Genomic DNA, 20022 nt, shown 5'->3' with positions numbered 1-20022 from the left:
CCATAGTGAGAAAGAAATGCAAGGGGCTGCGCCCCCAGGAAGCTTCCCAGATGCCCTTGCGCTGCGTAACAGGACATGCTTCCCCAAAGTCCCTGTCCCTGAGTGATGCCATCCAGTTCCTGGTCGCCTGTCATGATCCAGAGCAACTCACTGGGCCAGGGACACCGTGGAAAAAGGTGCAGACCTCTGCAGTTAGAAAAGTACAAGATTCAGTTAAAAATATGTGAGACATTTAATGATTTAAAATATTCTTCCCGCAAGCAGGAGAGGTTGAAGAGGAAGGAAGGGGAGGAATGCAGGGGAAAGCCTGAAACCTCAGTGTACACATTTTGGCCTTCAGCAAGCACAAGCTGTTTGCCCCAAAGAAATGAATAGTGCTTTGTTTGCTTTGTTCTATTGTTTTACTTTGTTTTGTTTTCATGCTCAAGTTTGGTAAGTAAGTGAACCAAAAGAAAAATAAATAGGAATGCCCAGCGTCGCAGGATAAGTTCCAAGGTCACTGGGTGTAAGCACTGTTACTGGATTGGCACCATTTCAGGTGCATCAGTCTCTAATCCCACTGTTCCTAGAGGTCAGAGGGGACAGTCCCTTGGCAGTGTGTTTGGGGTCCTCATCCACGTTCCCTGCTGCTCTCTGGGCCTGCTGTTTGGTGTGAGAGCTTCCCAGCCACCATAAACAAGACATGCACACAGCCCAGGGGTGCACACAGACCAAGCTGATGTCCTGCTGGGGTGACATGATAGATGACACCCTCCTGCCTCCTGGGTGGGCACAGCGGGCTCTGCTGGGGGACAGGGTTGGAGCCAATGAAGGAGGTCTCCAAGGCTTCCTTCTCCTGTCACACCTGTACGAGTGACACTGTTTCCCTCACCGGCCCTCATGGATGCAGGGTTGGCCTTGACTACGTCACACTAACCATGTCATGGGTACTTCAGTGACAACAAAGGCCACCTTTGGCTTCTGGGCTAATGCACAGCCTGGTTTTAATCAGGGTTGCTTCTCCTTTGCCCACTAGGTGGATGGAGTGGAACCCGGGCTTCCCCTTGAGTATAGACGCCAAGTGCTACAAAGATTTACCCCGTGACATCCAGTTTGACTGCGAGAAAGGTGTGGACTTCGTCCTGAACTACTCCAAAGCGTGAGTTTCCAAACACTGCAGTGGCTGTGGCAGGGGCAGCGTCCCCTCAGCTTCCCGAGGGGCCTGGATCTCTCTTGCTTCATTTTATTGTCCTAGCTACAGGGTGGGTCCTCCGTGCCCAGCCGCCGGGATGACCTGTGTCCACATGGTCAAGGCCAGGGGACTCTAACTCCAGGTTCCTCCAGAGGACACCTTGTTACTGCTCACATGGCTGCCCTTCTGGGCCCGGACTATGGCCAAGATGTCACGGTTTGGTGCTAGTGGGTGTTAAGCCTCCCTGTCCACCCACGTCGGTGCCACTCTGCAGTTGGGGAAGCTATGGAGGACACATCCAGCACCAAGGCCAAGGCCCCTCGAGGACAGTGGCAGATACTGAGCTCTGAGCTGCTGGGCTTTTGCAGGCCATCCTTAAAGAGGCCAGGCCTAGGACCCTGGGTCAAATATCGTCCACCCTAGGGTGGCAGGGCCATGCCAGGGGACATTTGTACACATCAGAGACTGACATCTGACCACACCCAAGGGTGCTAGGGACCTGTTTTCCACTGGCCTTCTCTGATGGCTGGGAAGACATCACTGTCGAGGGCGCCTGGCCTCATCACTAGCTTGGAAGAAGCAGGTGGGCACTGTGGGGCAGGAACAGTCTGACTGCACTCACAGGACAGCTGGGTTGTGACATTTCCTGGTGGCTCCTTGTGTGCCCACATCCAGGCTGATAAGGTGCTGTCTACTTTGAAGGATGTCGAGACAGAACTTCCTTCCTGCGGTGCAGGACCACACTGGATGGGATGGAGCCCAGGAGAAGCGACCAGAGTTCCACTCACTCTGACACAGATGGTCTGGGGTTGAGAGTGGAGTGTCCTTGTCTGTGTCTTGGGGCCTGTGCTTTGCATTGCAGATGTGAACTGAGAGCTCTTAAATAAGAATCAGTGTTTAAATAAGAATCGGTGCTCACGTTCTCCTCATCCTGTTACCAAACAGAGCAGCTGGCAGCTAAAACCAACAGGAATTAGGGGTTAGGGTCACAGGTGCTGATTCAAAGATGCCAGACGTGCTGAGGTTGCAAATTCAGAGTAACTTTACCAGGCTGGAAGGGACTCCAGGGTGACAGAATGTGCATGGAAGATGCAGGCACCAGAGAGAGGCGGGAACAGCTATGAGGAGAGAGCTGCAGAAGGGCCAGGCTGGGTGGCAGCAGGGGACAGTGCCCAGTCCCACAGAGGAGGAAGAAAGGGGGCAGCAGGACCAAGGCTGGAGGCACACGGCACCGAAAGTAGCCATGAGCTCTGGGGAGGTGCGTCCCAGGTGGCTGTGCAGAAGTGAAGCATAGAAGGTCATCAGATCCCTGGCAGGGAGGGACCAGGCTGGGGCCTTAGGAGGGATGTGTAACCAAAGTCTGAGGCAGGGGGTTGCACAGAGGCAAGCGTGTGCCCGGACAGGTGGGACCATGGAAGCTGGTACTCAAGGTGTCAAAAAGGACAGGCCAAGGGTGGGATGCTCGCCTAAGCCAGGGGCTTCCCACTGCCCAGGGCTTATGGAAGTGGCCACCGTGGGCACTGGTTCCAAGGGGGCAGAGGAGTCCTCAGATGAAGAACTGGGTGTGGGGGAAGAAAGGAGAAGAAATGTGAGGTGGCCTAGGGGAATAGGGCCGCTGGGCACTGTGGCCTTCACCAGCAGGTCCCAGAACACAGGGCTGGGGTTGCAGACTTAACAGGAAGTAAAAGTACAGTCAGAGTCACTGTTTACTCCATTGCTTCTTGGATATCAGCCCGACCCTGTGGCCAGCAGCACACTTCCGGTCCACATAACAGAGGGGGGGTGGCAGCACAGTGAGACTGGGGACTCGGTGCCAACCTGCTCCCGGGTGAGAGCCTGTGCCCAGCAGGCCAGCCTACCAGTGTCCATGTTCAGACCCTGTGCACACAGCAGAGGGATGGGAACTCTGCGATGCAAGACCCCACTCTGGGACTCTGAGAGCCCATGTGCCTAGGACCAGGCTTTGACCCCGTGGGCCCTGCTGTGGTCAAGCAAGTCCCCACCCCTGGTGCAAAGCGGAAACCTGTGACCAGTGTCACCATGGAGCCTTTCCCCGTCAAACCCCCACTACCCCCCCAAGGGGCAGCTTGGCTACTGGGCCACTTCTGGGAAATGAGTGTTTCCTCCGAGCCATCTGCTGTGCCTGGAAAGGGGCCAGCACTGCCCCATGGGCTCTATGCGCACCCCAATGGCAGAACCCCGAGGTGGAAAAGGAGAACTGGGAGATGGGAGCACAGCTGGGGGAAGTGGGCACTTAGCCACAGCTGGTGTCCATCCAGGCTTCACATAGGAAAGGCTGTGGGGTGGGCATGGGGCACCTGCAAGCTGTGTCCTTACCTGGCCAGGCTGTCACCTAACGATAACATTGCCTAGCTGTGCCCTTTGAGCCAGCCTGGTGTGCTGTCCAGGCTACAGCTTCCTTTTTTTGTGCAAACACAGATCTTTGAAATCCTAGGTATTCTGTTATCTGTAAATATGGAAAGAATTTGGCCTCCAGATGCCAGGCAAATGGTCCCCTCCCAACCCCACTTCTCCCTGAGTTCATGGCTTCCCCTGAGGTTGACTACGCCCCACCCACTTCAGTGCCAGCCTCCATCTTGGGGTCAGAGGCCAAGCTGGGGAGGCTGTGACTCATCACAGCTCCCCAGAAGCTCCCTGGGTTGAGGACCCTGGCACAAGATCATATCATGTGCTGCTGGGCCCCCCTCGAGCTCCAAAGGGTGTCTCCTCCCACAGAAATAAGTCCTTTCTACCCCCAAGGACACCTCAGGGGGTCCAACTCCTCAAGCTGCACAGGGGTTCTGCCCAGGGCAATCAGCTCAGCAGGAAGCTGGTCCAGGAAGGAGGTGTCCAGGTACTCAGGGGTCAAGCTGGGGCATCACATTCCTGGGCCACTGGTGAGGCTGCCCTTCCTGCCTGGGTTGAAGAACAGTCATAGATGGGAATGTGCTTTCCTCCCCACAAAGACCAAAGTGATGCAAGCACCAGTTAGTCACTTTCCTATCACTGAGATACAGACTTAAGGCAGGAGAGAGCTAATTTGGCTCATGGTTTTGGAGGAGTCAGTCCAGTGCCGTTGGCTCCATGACAGGAACATCATGGTGCAAGGGTGCAATGAAGGAAAGGTACTCCCTTCATGGCAGCCAGGAAGGAGAGCAGGCAACAGTGCCAGAGAGAAAAGGGACAGGGTTCAGACGGGACCCTAAGACCGCCTTCCTGTGACTCACCCAGACAAACCCAGGAGTGTGCTCCCCTGGGTGGGTCCCAAGACACCAAGCCTTGTTAACTGCATGCTCAACACCTTTCCTTGCAACCATACTTGATGCCCAAATAAGCCCCAACTCCCCCTAATACCCTACAGCTCTCCTGCACACAGCCTGCCTTGCTGACTACCTCACACATGGCCACAAGGCGCTTCTCCAAACTTGACGAGTCTCAGTCCTCTGTTCCATCATCCAGGTCCACTCTGGCCTGAACCCCCAACTTCAGATTCTGCAAGGAGCCCCTTGACTTCCCACTTAGCCTGACCACATGCCCCTGTGTCTCCTGGCCTCTTTCCTTTCCTCTGATGTGCATGCCACAGAGAGACTGAGGGAGGGTGCATCACAGTGAGGCCTGGCCAAGGTCACCCAGCCTCTGTCCTGGGAGGTGTAGGAGGCTGGGGAAGGTTGACCCCCTCTCCACCTTTTCCGGTCTCACCCCACGAGGGCATCACGGAAACTACATGTTTCCCCTCTGTTATCTGCAGCCTGCATGTGAACTTGGCAAGTTCCTTGGCCTGGTTCCTGCAGGGCTGTGCTGCATAATGAGGGTTTGAGCTTGTGTCCTGCTTAGCACCAGGCCTAGAGCTAGGTTCAGGCAGGCAGTGAGTGACCCGCACACCCCCAAGGCAAGGCCCTGGGTGGGAGCTGCTCCCTGAAGGTGCACACAGAACTGGCTGCAGATGTCTGGGGGATGAGCAGGGCTGGAGCTGACTCCAAGGAGCAATGCATGGAAGTAAGTCCAGAGATGTCCTGGTACCACAAAGCAGCTACCTACGTGGGACCCTATGGGCCCGGCACCGTGTGAGTGCCGCCTGTCTGTCGCCAGGATGGAGAACCTGTTCATCAACCGCTTCATGCACATGTTCCAGTCCTCCTGGAGCGACTTCGCCGACTTCGAGAAGATCTTCGTCAAGATCAGCAACACCATTTCCGGTGAGCTTGCAAGGGGCTCTGGGATTTGGGGACAGACCACACCCCCGGTGCCCCACCCCCACCTCCAGGCTTCACCTCTCAGCATCACATTTAGCAGTAACTTCACCTGTGGACTAAGCCACTGATGCATGTTGCACCCTGTGACCCAGTCACCTTCCAAAAGCCCTACCTATGAGGATACAGGGACCTCAGTGGGCAGTGGTGGCATCAGAAGGACACATTGGTCACAGGAATTAAGGAAGAAAGTGAAGAGAGCACAGGAAGGACCTTGGGCAACTCCTCCCCAGTGTCCTCCCTCCCCACCATGCTGAAGGAGGAGCTGAAATTTGGGAGGGGTGGGTACCCCGGACTCTGAAGCCACCAAGGGCCAGTAGGGGAGTACAGGTGGCATTAGGGCCTGACAGGTGGTACTCACAGCAATTGTCCGTAGCAGGTGTGGCCTGTGGCCAGCTGGTCTGCCAATGCCCAAGACAGGGGCCCCGAAAGGAGTCTTTTCTGGTGCAGTGTTGGCAGGGCTGTGGCCTTGGCATGCTCTGCTCAAGCTCAGTGGCCCGTCCTCCTCCCTAGAGCGTGTCATGCAACACTGGCAGGAAGACCTTATGTTCGGCTACCAGTTCCTCAATGGCTGCAACCCTGTCCTCATCCGGCGCTGCACACAGCTGCCTCCGAAGCTCCCAGTGACCACGGACATGGTGGAGTGCAGCCTGGAGCGGCAGCTCACCTTGGAGCAGGAGATCCAGGTAGGGCCTGTTGGTGGGGTCTTGAAAGCCACCTCCGTGCCAGCTGGTCCCCAGGCACTACCTCCAGGCCTCACTGGCTGGCCACCAGTGTGAGATTGTAAGGCTGGCAGCCCCTTCCTTTTCCACAGCGGAGCTGATGAGGGTCCTAGGCCTGGTGTAAGCTGTCTTGGGCCTCATGGATCAGGTTGTGAAGGACTGTTCACCAGATGCTTGCATCTGGGAACTTAATACCACAATTTTCAATGTCAAAGTCAACAATTACAAGCACTGCCCCTGGCCAGGGGCCAATGGTGGGCCCAGCACGTGACAGGTGCTTTGCACACACTGTCTTCAAATCACTACCCACCTGTGAGGAAGCCAGAGAAAGGAGCAGGCTTGGTGCAAGGACACAGTTTAAATTCTCTAAGAATAAAAAATGCTGGTATCATTCCGCCCCAGCCTCACCCCAGCCTTTCCCAGTCTGTCAGTTCCCAGGCAGCCAGAGAAGAATCAAACCTACTCCTTCTGCATCTGGTGGAACCCAGTGTCAGGCACCTTCTACCCAGGGCACTGATGGCCCCAACATCAGTCCTTGGTATCTCCCCACTCCCCTCCCCACTGGACACAGCCCATAGCTCCTGCCACCTCCTTTTGGCGGCCTCTTGGCAATCTGTGGTAAGCCATAGCATGCTAAAACTCCTAAAACTGGTTCAGTTTGGTTTGGTTTTATCTTTACCTGTGCAGTGTATTCTTGGAACAGAATTAGAGAAATTTCTTCTTTTTTGATACACAATAATTTATGTATCACTGTGGTTTTGATTGATGTTACAGCCCTTCAAGCCTGCTGTATGTCTTAGACTTTATGTTAGGCTCTTTGGTTTTGAGTGAATGAACTCAGTCTGGCTTACCCCAGGAAATGCGAGGGTGAAGGCAGCTGTGAAGGCAGGCTTGGGTGCAAGCCCATGGGAAGGAGAGGAAGACTGTCCCCACCCCCACCCCCACTCTGCCCCTGGGGGATTGTCCTCAAGGGGTCTCCTCCATGGGGCCAAGGTGACACCAACTTCAGACTCAGCTTCCATCCATTTAGCGACCACCCACTCCCAGAAAGAAAGTCCCTGTTCCCAAGTGTCCCAGATGTCTCTGCTCCATCCTCCTGGCCAGCTGGTGTCCTGCGAAAGACCTCTGCTGAGAAAGCCAAGACCCATTGAGTGGAGATCACTGCGGTGGAGATCACCGCAGCAGGCCAGCCAGGCCAACCAGGCCACAGTCAGTGGTGATGTCCAGCACAGTGACTGGACAGCTTGAGACAAGGGACACACCCCATTTGGCCTTGGTTCCACCTGGGTGCCAGGTGCCCTGCACACCAACGGCATTGGGCACAGCTCCTGACAGGAACAGGCTGTGCCTTCCTCCCACAGAGCAGAGGGACCCCATGTCCCGCCCACGTGCAGCACAGCCATGTGCACCACACTCTCCAGGGGAGGAAATTGGTAGAGTGGGGAGGAGGGAGGGTACATGCACAGGGTAGGCAGTGGTGATAGTAACATCCCAACCCTGTCCAGGAGGTCGCAGACCCTCCCAGTGCCCCTTGCCCCACTCCAAGTCACCTTGGGCTTAGGGAGCAGCACCCCTGGCGTGCACCTTTGACTCCTCACAGCTGGCACTGGTGTCACCCGAAGTGTCAGTGACCTGTGGACTTGACACCCAGGAACTCGCCTGTCAGGCTTCCCACTGCCCAGTCTGCCCGTAGCAAGGGTGGCCCACTGTGACCTTAAGTCCCTGAGCTCCTGGGGTGAATGGGGAGGGAGTCCCCCAAACAGCAGCAGCCCTGCCCACCCCATCCCACACTGAGTTCATTCGGCAAACAGTGACCCGGCCTGTCTGCCTCCCCTAGAAGGGCAACATCTTCATCGTGGACTACGAGCTGCTTGATGGCATTGACGCCAACAAAACCGACCCCTGCACACACCAGTTCCTGGCAGCGCCCATCTGCCTGCTGTACAAGAACCTGGCCAACAAGATCGTGCCCCTTGCCATCCAGGTAGGCAGAAACAGGCTTCCTGGGGCTCCATCCTGTACCCCTGTTGAGGAAGAGGAGATTCAGGAAAGAGGCAGGAGGACCTCTGCCCCTGTGAAGTACCCACCCAGGAGGGAGGACTCTACTCCCAGGATCCTCTCGCCCTGCCAGGACAGGCAAATCTGCCCTGCCACATTTGGCCCCCACCAGCACCTGGGCAGGGGCACAGCCTGTTATCAGAGGCAAATCTGAGCCTGACAAACAGGGTAGGGGAAGGGACAGTGACAGCTGACACATGACAAGTGTCTCTGGCCTTCTGTTGGCAGCCTGGACGTTGGTCCACCACAGGGGCTTCCAGAGTCTCTTTCCTGTCCTGAAAATGGAAAACATGCAAATACCAAGACCCACACAGATAAAAATCAGAGAACAATGAATTTAAAATCCAGGTCTTTGAAATATCTTGGAAAAGCTCTCCTCCTGAGGGTGCAGGGGAAAGAAAGGCAGACTAGAGAGGAAACCAGGCCCTGGACATTAAAAAGAATAATTGAGAGTTTGCAATTTTTAAACAGTAATCGTGAGACAACAAAATTAGATAAGCTAGAAGTTTTTTTTAAGCTAGGAAAATGTAAATGGAAGAAACTGTAGAGGACAGGCTAGTCTCCATGTCAGTAGCTGGAAACTTGATTAAACTCTGGAGTGGAAGCTGCAGCACTCTGAGCACTGGGTTGAGCGGCCCATTAGGCAGTGTTTCCAGAGCCCTTAAAAGCTCATCAGCCCCCAGATTCCTTCCAGCTGCTAGTGGAGTGCGAGTTCTGTAACAGGACCCACATGGGCTGCAAAAGGAAGCTGCAAATCAAGCTGAGTTACCATCTGGGATTTAAAAAGAAATCTAAAGCAAAGCAAGCACAGCAGTGTGGTGATGAGCAAAGGTTCCAAGGAAGTGGCTACTGTAGATAGTTCAGGTTCAGGAGAGCCACGTGTGGCTCATTCCACCAGTGCAGACAAAGCTGTGACTGTCAGTTCACAGTAAATATCACTAAAAAAGGTAACGCTCCATTTTTATAACTTTAAAGAATTTATTTCAACTTCACTCACATATTTTTTGGAATTGAAATATAGACTTTATTCAGCAATACAATCTTACCCTATTTGCTGAAACTTGAAATTCATTCTGATTAAATAAAGAGAAAAACATGTTTTTTAATGTTAATAAGATAATTAAATGTGACCATCTTAGTACACTTAAGGATGTGTAGCTGTGGATTTTTGGTTAAAGATTTTCCTTATTGTAAAATTGTTGTTTTGAATATATTTTAAATTATAAAACTCCATTTTTCATTAAAATCATAAATAAAAATATCTGCTTGAGGCTGCAGGCCAGTCTGGGGCTGGACATCATACCCTTAGGGTGACAGGCTAAGATTTTTATATTTGAGGAGGGATGTCTGGGAATTAACTGTCATATGTGTTGGCATTGCCTGGTGTCAGGAATAAAGGGAGTCAGAATGAAATATGTATATTTGTGCTTGAGAGGAATTTGTGGCATCCTGTGGGGATGGGAAACGTGGTATTCTTCTGGACATGACAAGAGGTTGGATCATCCAGTGATGGATGTGTGATTCTGGGGTGTAGCTTACACAGAGGGAAGTTAGATTCCCCACTCAGCAGACTGTGGGCTTTAAAGGAACACCAGGAAAATAATCCCAATTCCCCACAGAGCACTTTCCTTTCGGGATAGGAAGGACCAGTGAGGGCACTGGTAAGCCTGATTGCTGCAGACAGACAGGACAGGACAGGCAATGAGTAAAGACGACAGTGAAAGAGGAGCTAGGAGACAGTGGGTCATGTGTGGACTAAGGAGACTTTAAAACCAAGAAGCCAAGAAGTTCTGAGGGCAAAGTGGGCACACTTGGCAGAAAGTCTTAAATACTGAATGGCAAAATCGCCACAAGAAAAGCCAGAAGGTGGCAATAGATTGAGGAAAATAACTGCATGCCATTTAAAGTGTAAATATCATTAGCATGCAACATGCAAAAAGCTCCTGCAGACTGATAAGACAAACATCTCCTAGAACAATGGGCAGAGCATATGCAAGTGCTTCCTAGAAGAGGAAATGGAAATCTGACCATCAGAATATGGAAAATTCTCAGCCAGCTGTTAGGGAAATGCAAACTAAAGTTAAGAACAAGATACCAGGTGGGTAAAAACAAAAATTGGCGAACACCCAACCGCCAGCAACAATAGCACCCCAGATGCTGCCCGGCAGCCTGGGGAAGTATCTGCAGCATGAGACCTGGGTGTCCGCAGCGCAGCCACCAGTACTATACCCGGGCCAGCAGCTGCACAGGTCCTGCAGCACCTGGGAACCCAGCGTACCTGTTGTGGTTCTAGATTTCAGAGTGGGCAATATAAGAATCATGGGTTGCGCTGCCATAGCCAGGGTCATTGTAGGAGGACTGGGTTAGGCATCTAGGCCAAGACTGTTAATTATTTGAGTGTCCTGATACCCAACAAGGGTACCACAGAACAGGAGTGCAGCAGGCTTTCTGGAAGCAAGAGGGCACTCTACCCAACTGGCACACCCTATGCCTGCAGCTGGAGTGCTGGGGACAGAACATTGTTGTGGCAGAGAGGAAGATGATTCGCACTGCCCATGGGAGAAAAGGACTTAAAAACACTCTGAAGCAGAGAGGACAGGTCAAATGACCTTCCATGGCCAGGCCACAATTGTCACTTCAACACAAATGTGCAGGACCTATCCCCACTGACTTGAAGATGTTTCTGCCACATATAGAAAGAGTCAAGAGGCAAGACTCAGAGACTGTTATAAATAACAGGGTCCTATCTGTGCAAATGGATGCAAGAATCCAGGACACTCTGTACATGAGAAAATGCTTGTGTGGGTGTGGGAGACACAGGACACAGAGTTGTGACTGGGAAGCTGGGTCCTAACATGGCAGTGACCCACGGCACTCCTCAGCCTTTTGTGTCTTTGATGAAAGGTCTCAGATAAGAAACATAGGCAATCAGAGAATGGGCAGAGTTTACTACAAAGTGATAGATTATCACAGCGAGAAGGGGCAGGGAGAATGCACCTTTAAGCATGCAGGTGGGTGGGTGCTAGGATGGCAGTTTCCCTGAGAGGTCTTGGGATCCATTTGTGGTTAACTGGGTCTGCAGGGAAATGCTTTCCTTCCTCCAAGGCGGGCATCACACTGCACCAACATTCTAGGCAGGGCCCAGCCATGGGTGTCTGTCAGCCTCACAGATGATGCTGGTGAATGATGCAGCGGGTAGATGGGGAGCTTAGGGCTGTGAACACTGGGACCCTTTCAAAGAGGAAGAGCATTGTTCTGTGAGAATGTTAGTGCAATTTTAGGCAAAAGCCCAGCTTCTAGGGTCCCAGCAGTCTGGGGACCATCTGCCCTGATACACCATCAAGGACCCAGCAGTGGGGAGGTGGGACAGGAACTGGGTCAGCACAGCTGTGCCAGATGCACAGACAGGGCCCAGATCTGTCTTCCAGGAGCTGAGGAACTCCAAGGTTTCATGGAAAAGAAGACAAAGACAAGGGTTGAGGTTCATTTAGCAGGAGACTGGACAGTGGGCAGGCTAGGTGTTTCTGGCTGAGCTGTGGTCCGGCTGGCAGTGAGCTCAGAACTGGTTCTTTGTGGTGGCTCCAGAGAAGTCCTGATGGCCTGAAGCGGCAGTTAGGTCCTGTGAGATGGGGGCAGACTCTGCCTTTCCTGGAGTTCAAGATGAGTACAGACTCAGGACACTGGAGAATTTAGGCACCACTCCAGGGGTATGGAGCAGGACACTGTCGAAGTTGGCAATTGGATGACTCTCAAAATCTTGACCTTAGTTACTATTAATACCTATGGCCTTGGTTTTGAAGGAAATTAAAAGGTCATGTAAATGTAGGACCAATAAACCCTGTATTCTGTTATTAAACAGAATCTCCTTGTTCTGGCTTGTAGCTAGATGTCAACCCAAAGACTCATGCAGTCATAGCTGGAGCTTTTTAGAGCAGGCTGGATCAAGGATGTGATGCTGGGATTGATTCATAGTGTGATGCTAGGCTTAAGCGTGTATTAGACTGAACAAAACAGAAGAGACAGGAAGAGGCTTGCTGGTTGCTTGTGGCTCGCTACCTTCTGCTTTCGGCTCTGTGATGCCCCTCTGCCATGCCACCCTGCCTTGAACTGAACTATGAACTGTGAGCTAAATAAACCTTTCCTCCTTAAACTCTGGGTGTTGGATATTTTTGTCTCAGCAAGGACAGAAAAATAACTAGGACACAGTTTGGTACCTGAGAAGTAGGGTCATTGCTGTGACTGCACCCAATCATGTGGTGTAGGACCTTTGGGACTGGCTTGTGGAGCTTGGAGAGGTTTGGAGAGGTTGACTGAAGAAGCAGCCTTGGAATGCATTAAGCCGTACTTGATGGGAGATTCTGGTCAGAGCTCCAAAGACCAGAACACTGGCAGAAATGCTGCCAGGAGAAGCCAGGACCAGGAGTTGTCTGCTAGGAAAAAGGACTGCATTGATTGTTGGACTCCAGGTGGTGAGTGTTATGCCTTGGTAGAAAGTCTGTCTGCATTTTGCTTGTGTCCAGAGACTTTGCCTGAGAATGAGATTAAGGGAAGCAAACTAACCTGGCAGAAGATATTTCAAGACAGTCTAATGTTGAGGCTGTGGCATGGGGCTTTTAGCCAGATTTATGTTGAGAATTAAAGAGGCCAGCAAAATGATTTAAAGCATTTTGAGTTTGGCCAAGAAAGGAAGCCCCAATAAAGTTATGACCCACAAATATGGAATAAAGAAGAAACTGAACCCTAATAAGACTAGCAAGAAAAAACCAAGTATTTCAGAAAGGGTCAATAGATGGCCTGAGGACATCACAAGAACCAGCAGGACTCTAACTTTTGCAGCTTTGGAGTTGCAAAAGTGAAAGATTTTGCTTTGAGAAGAGACCCTAGAACACCATTCCAGAATGGTGGTGGCAAAAGGAAGTTGTTCCTCTGGATTTAGTTCACAGGCATTGGACCTCTATAACCAAGAAAGAAGGGAGGAAGCCTGGCTACTGCTCCAGCTGGTAGCAGACCTTGGAATCATCCATACAGTGCTTGTTTTAGGTGCTTGCAGAATGTAAGAGTTGTGGAGTCAAGAAAGCGTTCACCCAGATTTCAGGAGAAGGCCTCGGAGGTCAGACAGTGTGCTCTTGAGAGGGCAGTGTGTGAAACAGAGCTGACCCAAGAAAGAAGCCATGGGAGCTACAACCACCACTGGCAGTGCCACGGGGAAGAGCCACCCAAGCCCTTTGGAGTTCACATCTTGCCACAGAGTGCTTTGGATGCTGCAGTGGGGCTACAGGATTTAATGTCTTCCCTGAGGGATTTTGGGCTTGCTTTGGTCCTGCTCCATCTGTAACATCCTATCTGTAACTTTGGGAATGGTAACATTTATCTTGTGCCTTTGTATGTTGGAAGTGTTTAACTTTCTTTTCATTTGTACAGCTGAGAGTTTGACTGAAATATCAGAATAGACTTTGGAATTTGACTTTTCACCAATGCCGAAACTGTTGTCTTTAAGTATGCTTAGAAATGAACTAAGGGTTGGTAGCCTGGATAAAATATGAGACAGGAAGAGAGTTGCTTATATCTTGCTGCTAGCTGCTTTCTGTTTTCCCTGCCATGGTCTGTTCCTCCTCTGTGATGCCCCCTGCAGTGCCACCCTGCTTTGGACGCCGCTGACTATGGGCTAAAATCTCTACAAGCTATGAGCTAAATAAACTTTTCCTGCTTAAACTCTGGGTGTTGGCTATGTTGTCTCAGCAGCTAGAAGAGTAACCAAGACACTCCTTAAGTGGTGAACATGCCTCTACACAGAGCTGACCAGGGATCTGACCCAAAATGTTAAGGTAATAAAACAGACAGATAAAAGTGAAAGTAGAGGCCAGACACTGTCCTGCAGTCCCAGCATCTAGGTCCCTGTAAGGGGAATATGATATGGAGTTCTCTAGCGTCCTACCTGGTGATCCAAAATTTACCTGAAGTTATCTGACAGCTAAGCCCATTCATAAACAGCACTGTATACAACAGCAGGTGCTCTGCTCTCCTACCCTCTCTGCATCCTCTGGGAATAGCCAGGGAGGCCCCCAGAGCTGCCCTGTCCCTGCCCAGTGTCAGAGCTGAGACTTATGTGGTCCACGTCAAGAGCCACTGTGATTGCAAAGTACAATTGTGATTTTATATATATATACATATATATATGTATGTATATATATATCCCATATGTATATACTAAATATATATATATACTAAATATTTGAATGCTCATATTTTTAAAAGTTATTACAGTAAAAGGCCATTGCTATGAGTCCCCATGAAAATAATCTTGCTTTGGACACACTTATCCCATTGTTCTGATCCCTTTCTGAAGCCATTCTGGAGCTCCTCGTTCCTGAGTGTCTAGTTGCTCTCATTTACTTTTCTGATTATTTTTACTTTGGAGAAGAGCCAGAAGTCTCACAGTGCCAGATTCAGTGAATAAGATGGGTAAGCGTACACTGTGGTATCGGTATGAGCCGGCCTTTCTGTCGGATGACACTTGGCCGCAGCATTTACCACACTGCTGATCATTCCTCACCATGGCACTCATGAAAAAGGACTTCCAGGACTGCTTCAGAAAGTGGTAAGGGTGATGGAATAAATGTGTTCAAAGCAAAAGGAAGAATTTTGAGGGGGTTAATGGAAATGTGTTTTTTACTGTAATAAAATTTTACATTGATATATTCACCATATATATATTTTTTGGTCAGATAATACATTAACATATGACGTGCCCTGTTTGGCTTTGGGGCTAAGTATATGCTAAGTGGAATGTGGAAGTGGCATTCAATTTTGTTCTAAGGCATCTACGGAGTTTAAATTGTTTTTGTGACTTGATATTTGGAATTTTTGCAGTATTTTACTTTGAGATATCAACAGGTTTGTTTTTTCACCTTTTATTTTGCTTCTTAATTACATATTAGGAAATATAGCTTCAAGACACAGGATAGATATGTATAGTGTTTATACCCTGCAAACTGAAAGCCGAGAAGAGTGGTCACTACATCTCTTTTTTAAACACTGTTTTTACAAGTACTTCATGCACTTTCAAAACTCTTGGTAAGAATTACATAATTAGAAGATCTACTGAAGTTCTACTTTTTATTTAAAAGAGAAAAAAACACACACACACACAAAAGAGAAGCAAAAGGCTCCACATGTATTAATAGCCCAGATTTCAAAGAATGAGAGGAAAATATGTGGAGTATATTTTTGAGAAATTTTAAACTTGGCTTCATACTGAGATGATATTTTGGCTATCTTGGGTAAAATAAAATTATATTGTTAACCTATATTTCACTTGTTTCTGTTTACATTTTAAAATGTGGCATGCGGAATAGCTGACAGTGTCTGCGGGCTTGGCATCCCATTTCTCTTGACACTGTTTTGGACTGAGAGACAACTTGCCAGATCCCTACAGGACAAAGCCAAGTGTAAAACAGCTGTCCCTCCATGCTCTCGAACCAACTACCCCCTCTCTAAGCTCCAGAGCTCCTCAAAGCCCGTTTCTCACTCTTGGCTCAGCACCTGGGGTGACGCCAATCCTCCAGGCTTCCTGCAGTAGGGCTAGCACCTTCCTGCCTCCTGGGTGCCCCAGGGCTGCACTGTCAGGAACTGAACTGAACGCGTTCAGTAAGAGAAGCACTTAGGCCCTGGCTTCCTTCTCCAGCACTGCGATTTTTTAAAAAGTGACCAAGAGGAAATTAACACAACCTGACTTGCATTTTGGAGCAGCCCAGGCCCAGCGGTCAGTCTGATCAGGCCCCAGTGGACTCAGCTGTAAGAGGCCCTGGAGTACTAGGCACAGGAGGAATTCATGAGGGCAAAAGGTAGAGCCAACCACCAAGGAGACCCTAGAGGAGAGGGAGACACATCGGGTGGGATGGGGATATGGCCACTGTACCCCTCTCCTGAGGCAGTGCCCAGGCCACCTCCACCAGCACCCCTGTCCTGGAAGGAAGAGCCAAAGACCAGACAAGCACTCAGATTCTCAGTGATGTAGCTGAGCTGGGGCAGGAAGCACCAGCCCTGGACCCCCGAGGACCTCCATGCTCTTCCTGTGGTCTGAAAGTTGTTGCTGAAGATGTTTAGGTGCTTCTGGGTTTCCCAAAAGGCAGCTTCTCCCAATAGCTCCTCTGGAGCAAAACACACCAACACCTTTTTTCTCTTCATCCTATCAGCTCAACCAAATCCCAGGAGAGGAGAACCCCATTTTTCTCCCTTCCGATGCAAAATACGACTGGCTTTTGGCCAAAATCTGGGTGCGTTCCAGCGACTTTCATGTGCACCAGACCATCACCCACCTGCTGCGCACACACCTCGTGTCCGAGGTGTTTGGCATCGCCTTGTACCGCCAGCTGCCGGCTGTGCACCCCATTTTCAAGGTATGGCTAGTTGCTTTGGGGCAGAGGATGGTAGGTGGGAGTAGCTGGAACCCTGGAAAACCTCTCCAGAGGGCAAGGCAGTAGTCAAATGCCAATGACATCGCTGCCATTACTGAAGCCCCGCCCAGACCCCCCGCAGTTCCTCTGCAGGAAAACCTGAACCTCAGGCTGGGCTGGGGAGCAGTGGCAGCCCTCCCTAACGCTCCCTGTCCTTCAGCTGCTGGTGGCTCACGTCCGGTTCACCATCGCCATCAACACCAAGGCCCGCGAGCAGCTCATCTGCGAGTACGGCCTCTTCGACAAGGTGTGCCCCCAACCCTGTGCCTCCACCCACCTGGGTCCAGGTGCTGCTAGGAGGTGCGCCTGGAGCTTGACCTTCTTGAGTTGGTCATCCCTCTTGCAAACCCCCGACACGGTTTGCCCTGCGTCCCCACCCTGCTGGCCCAGTGCCCAAGGCACTGGCTCAGGGGTGCCCCCTCCCTCAGGCCAATGCCACGGGTGGCGGCGGGCACGTGCAGATGGTGCAGCGCGCCATGAAGGACCTGACCTATACCTCACTGTGCTTCCCGGAGGACATCCGGGCCCGCGGCATGGACAGTGCCGAGGACATCCCCTACTACTTCTACCGCGACGATGGGCTGCTGGTGTGGGAGGCCATCCGCAGGTGCAGGGGGCTGGGCCTGGGGGATGACGTGGGGGTCCGGAGGGAGGGCTAGAAAGCCCTGTGGGCTGGACTGTGAGAGGGACTGCGCCACAGGGAGGGAGACCCGGGGGAGGAGCCCAGGACTAGCCAGTCCAGCTCCCAGGCCCCCAAGCTGACCTGCCACCCCTGTCCCAGCTTTGTGGCTGAGATCGTGGGCCTGTACTATGAGAGTGACCAGGTGGTGGCAGAGGACGTGGAGCTGCAGGCCTTCGCCAAGGACGTCTACATGTATGGCCTGCGGGGCAGCAAGGCTTCAGGTAGGCTCAGCTCGCGGCAGTGATGCCCTATGTGGGGTTGGGGGGGTTCATCCCAGCTCACAGCGCGCGTGCTCCCCAGGTTTCCCCAAGGCACTGCGGAGCTGCGAGCAGCTGACGGAGTACCTGACCGTGATCATCTTCACTGCGTCTGCGCAGCATGCGGCAGTCAACTTCGGGCAGGTGAGTGGGCTTGATCCCGACCTAAGGCTCACCCTGCGCTACCTCCCCAGGGCTCTGGACTGGGTTCCCGCTGGGGAGGGGCCCGGACTCCTGCGATCAGTAGGACGCAGGTGCCTCCTGCGTGGTGGCAGGCAGCTCCACAGCTGGAATCCGGGCTCCACGGGTGTCTGTGTTGTCCCCAGTATGACTGGTGCTCCTGGATCCCCAATGCACCCCCCACTATGAGGGCCCCGCCGCCCACAGCCAAGGGTGTGGTGACCATCGAGCAGATCGTGGAGACGCTGCCGGACCGCGGCCGCTCATGCTGGCATCTGGGCGCTGTGTGGGCGCTAAGCCAGGTGCAGGAGAACGAGGTAACGCACGGGCGGGGATGGCACCCCTGGGGGACAGGCTTCACCAAGTGGTCCTGCAAACCGGATGCATAAATGTCAGCCTGGAGGGAAAGAGGTACAGGTGGTGGGCGGGGTTGGAGAGGCTCGGCGCTGTGCCACTCACTACCACCAGAGGGTGCCATGTCCCCATCCTACTTCCAGCAGCGACAACGCTCTTCCGGGTGGTTATCCCTAGCCCCCAAGGGAAGGAAAAGAAGAGTCCTGGCTCTGTCCAGCAGTGCACGCCTGTACCTCACCACCAAATGGGGATCCTTGGGGTGGACACAGGCTATGGCAGGATCTGTCCAGGAGGCAGGAACCAGTCACCAGCCCAGTGCTGGCCCCTCCTGGCCATCCTCACACCTGGGCTCAGTGTGATGCCTTCCTGCCAGAGAAATGTCACAGCAAGAAGTCATGAGGACTGAATTTCACTCCAAATCCCACTGCCCTTCCCAGCTGAGACCTTCTAGTCTTATAACTCACAGTGCTTTTATAGATCAGTCCACTCTTACTGTGCGGGCATCTGTGTGAGCAGGGACATGCACACAGGGCCGTCCATCCCCAAAGGCACTGCCCTACAATTGCCTGACCCATAGGCCCTTGCCCTGCACCCTTGCCTGACACCCTGCAGGCCTGGAACCTAGGAGAGCTGCACACAGGACACCACGGCCAGTCCCACTGTGCTGTACCATTGCTGGCTCCCTTGGGCCACAGCAGTAGGTGTGGCCCTTTGTAGATTAACCTGCCTGCCTGGGCTCTGGAGCCTCTTCAGGGAAGCGGACTTGAGGTAGCATCGCCTAACGTTATGGGGTTTACACTCCACGGGTTAGTGGGACCGTGCCACGCTTGTCCCTTGTGCCTGGCTTATTTCACTTCACATAATGTCCAGTTCATCCATGTTGTTTCCTTCTGGTGCCTGTCATTCCTGCAGGTCTCACAGGGTAAAAGAAATGGGAAGTGAGCAGAAGCTCCCTCGGGGAGCAGGTTCCCAGTGTAGGGCAGGGCCACCCACTTATGGGGTCCCACAGTAGACTAAGCTGCCTGTCTGTCCCTGTCCGGCCTCAGTTGTTCCTGGGCATGTACCCCGAAGAGCACTTCACTGAGAAGCCTGTGAAGGAGGCCATGGCCCGCTTCCGCAGGAACCTGGAGGCCATCGTCCGTGTGATCGAGGAGCGCAACAAGAAGAAGCAGCTACCCTACTACTACCTGTCCCCCGACCGGATCCCCAATAGTGTGGCTATCTAGCCCCGCTGTGCCAGGCTCCCCTGGGAATACCAGCCACACACCAGCAGGTCGCTGGCACCCCCACGGGTGCTGCTCTCACCCCAGACTGCTCCAGGCTGTCGCAGGGCAGTCAAGCTTCAGTGCCTTCTCCTGCTCCGTCCTCCAGCTCTGACATCCCATCTTTCAACGACAGCAGATGACAGCACACAAGCCCGGCAGGCCTCAGTCCAGGAGCGGACTGAGCAGCCCGTGCCTTACACCCCGATCAGTCTGTGGGGTGACACAGTCACTGCCTGCTCTTACTGGAAATATGGGGCACTTCTGGTTCTAATCCAATTTTGTGCCTGTAGTAGGTGCCCCAATAAATTCCTCTTGAGTGAATTAAGAATTGGTTGTCACAGAAACAAGTTTCATTTAAAGTAGTTGTCATTTCACCTGCTATGTTCCCACCACCCCGCTTCCCCAACGGCTTGCAGCCCACCACCACCACCACCGAAGGCCATGCTCATTGGGAGTCCATCTGGGCTGGAGCCGGCCCGCTGTTCTCTGATGGGAAGCGACTGTCCCCACTTCTCTTCCCAGACCACTCTTCTTTTTGGAGCACGGCCCCGCACCACCAGAGAAGCCTTCTTCATCCTCCAGAGCTTCTTCCTCCCCAAGTCTTTGTCCAGCCTCACTGTCATCCAT

At 52.3% G+C, this 20022-nt stretch overlaps 1 protein-coding gene across 1 annotated transcript in view; it reads left to right on the top strand.

Moving 5' to 3' along the window:
• Alox5 (arachidonate 5-lipoxygenase) overlaps window positions 1-19723 on the top strand; it is a 45093-nt gene extending 25370 nt beyond the window's left edge. Inside the window, exons 4-14 of the mRNA XM_003466050.5 lie at window positions 1016-1138; window positions 5261-5367; window positions 5935-6107; window positions 7981-8127; window positions 16397-16600; window positions 16818-16904; window positions 17086-17264; window positions 17439-17560; window positions 17640-17740; window positions 17923-18093; window positions 19177-19723. Of these exons, the coding sequence (XP_003466098.1) occupies window positions 1016-1138; window positions 5261-5367; window positions 5935-6107; window positions 7981-8127; window positions 16397-16600; window positions 16818-16904; window positions 17086-17264; window positions 17439-17560; window positions 17640-17740; window positions 17923-18093; window positions 19177-19356 (1594 nt within the window). The 3' untranslated portion in view covers window positions 19357-19723. The remainder of the gene's footprint in view (window positions 1-1015; window positions 1139-5260; window positions 5368-5934; window positions 6108-7980; window positions 8128-16396; window positions 16601-16817; window positions 16905-17085; window positions 17265-17438; window positions 17561-17639; window positions 17741-17922; window positions 18094-19176) is intronic.
• Window positions 19724-20022: the final 299 nt, after the last annotated feature.

Source organism: Cavia porcellus, unplaced genomic scaffold, assembly GCF_034190915.1.
Source record: "Cavia porcellus strain 051 isolate PalLab524CR breed Dunkin Hartley unplaced genomic scaffold, mCavPor4.1 scaffold_23, whole genome shotgun sequence".
Taxonomy (NCBI): Eukaryota; Metazoa; Chordata; class Mammalia; order Rodentia; family Caviidae; genus Cavia; species Cavia porcellus.
This window is presented reverse-complemented; position numbering and strand designations above follow the sequence as displayed.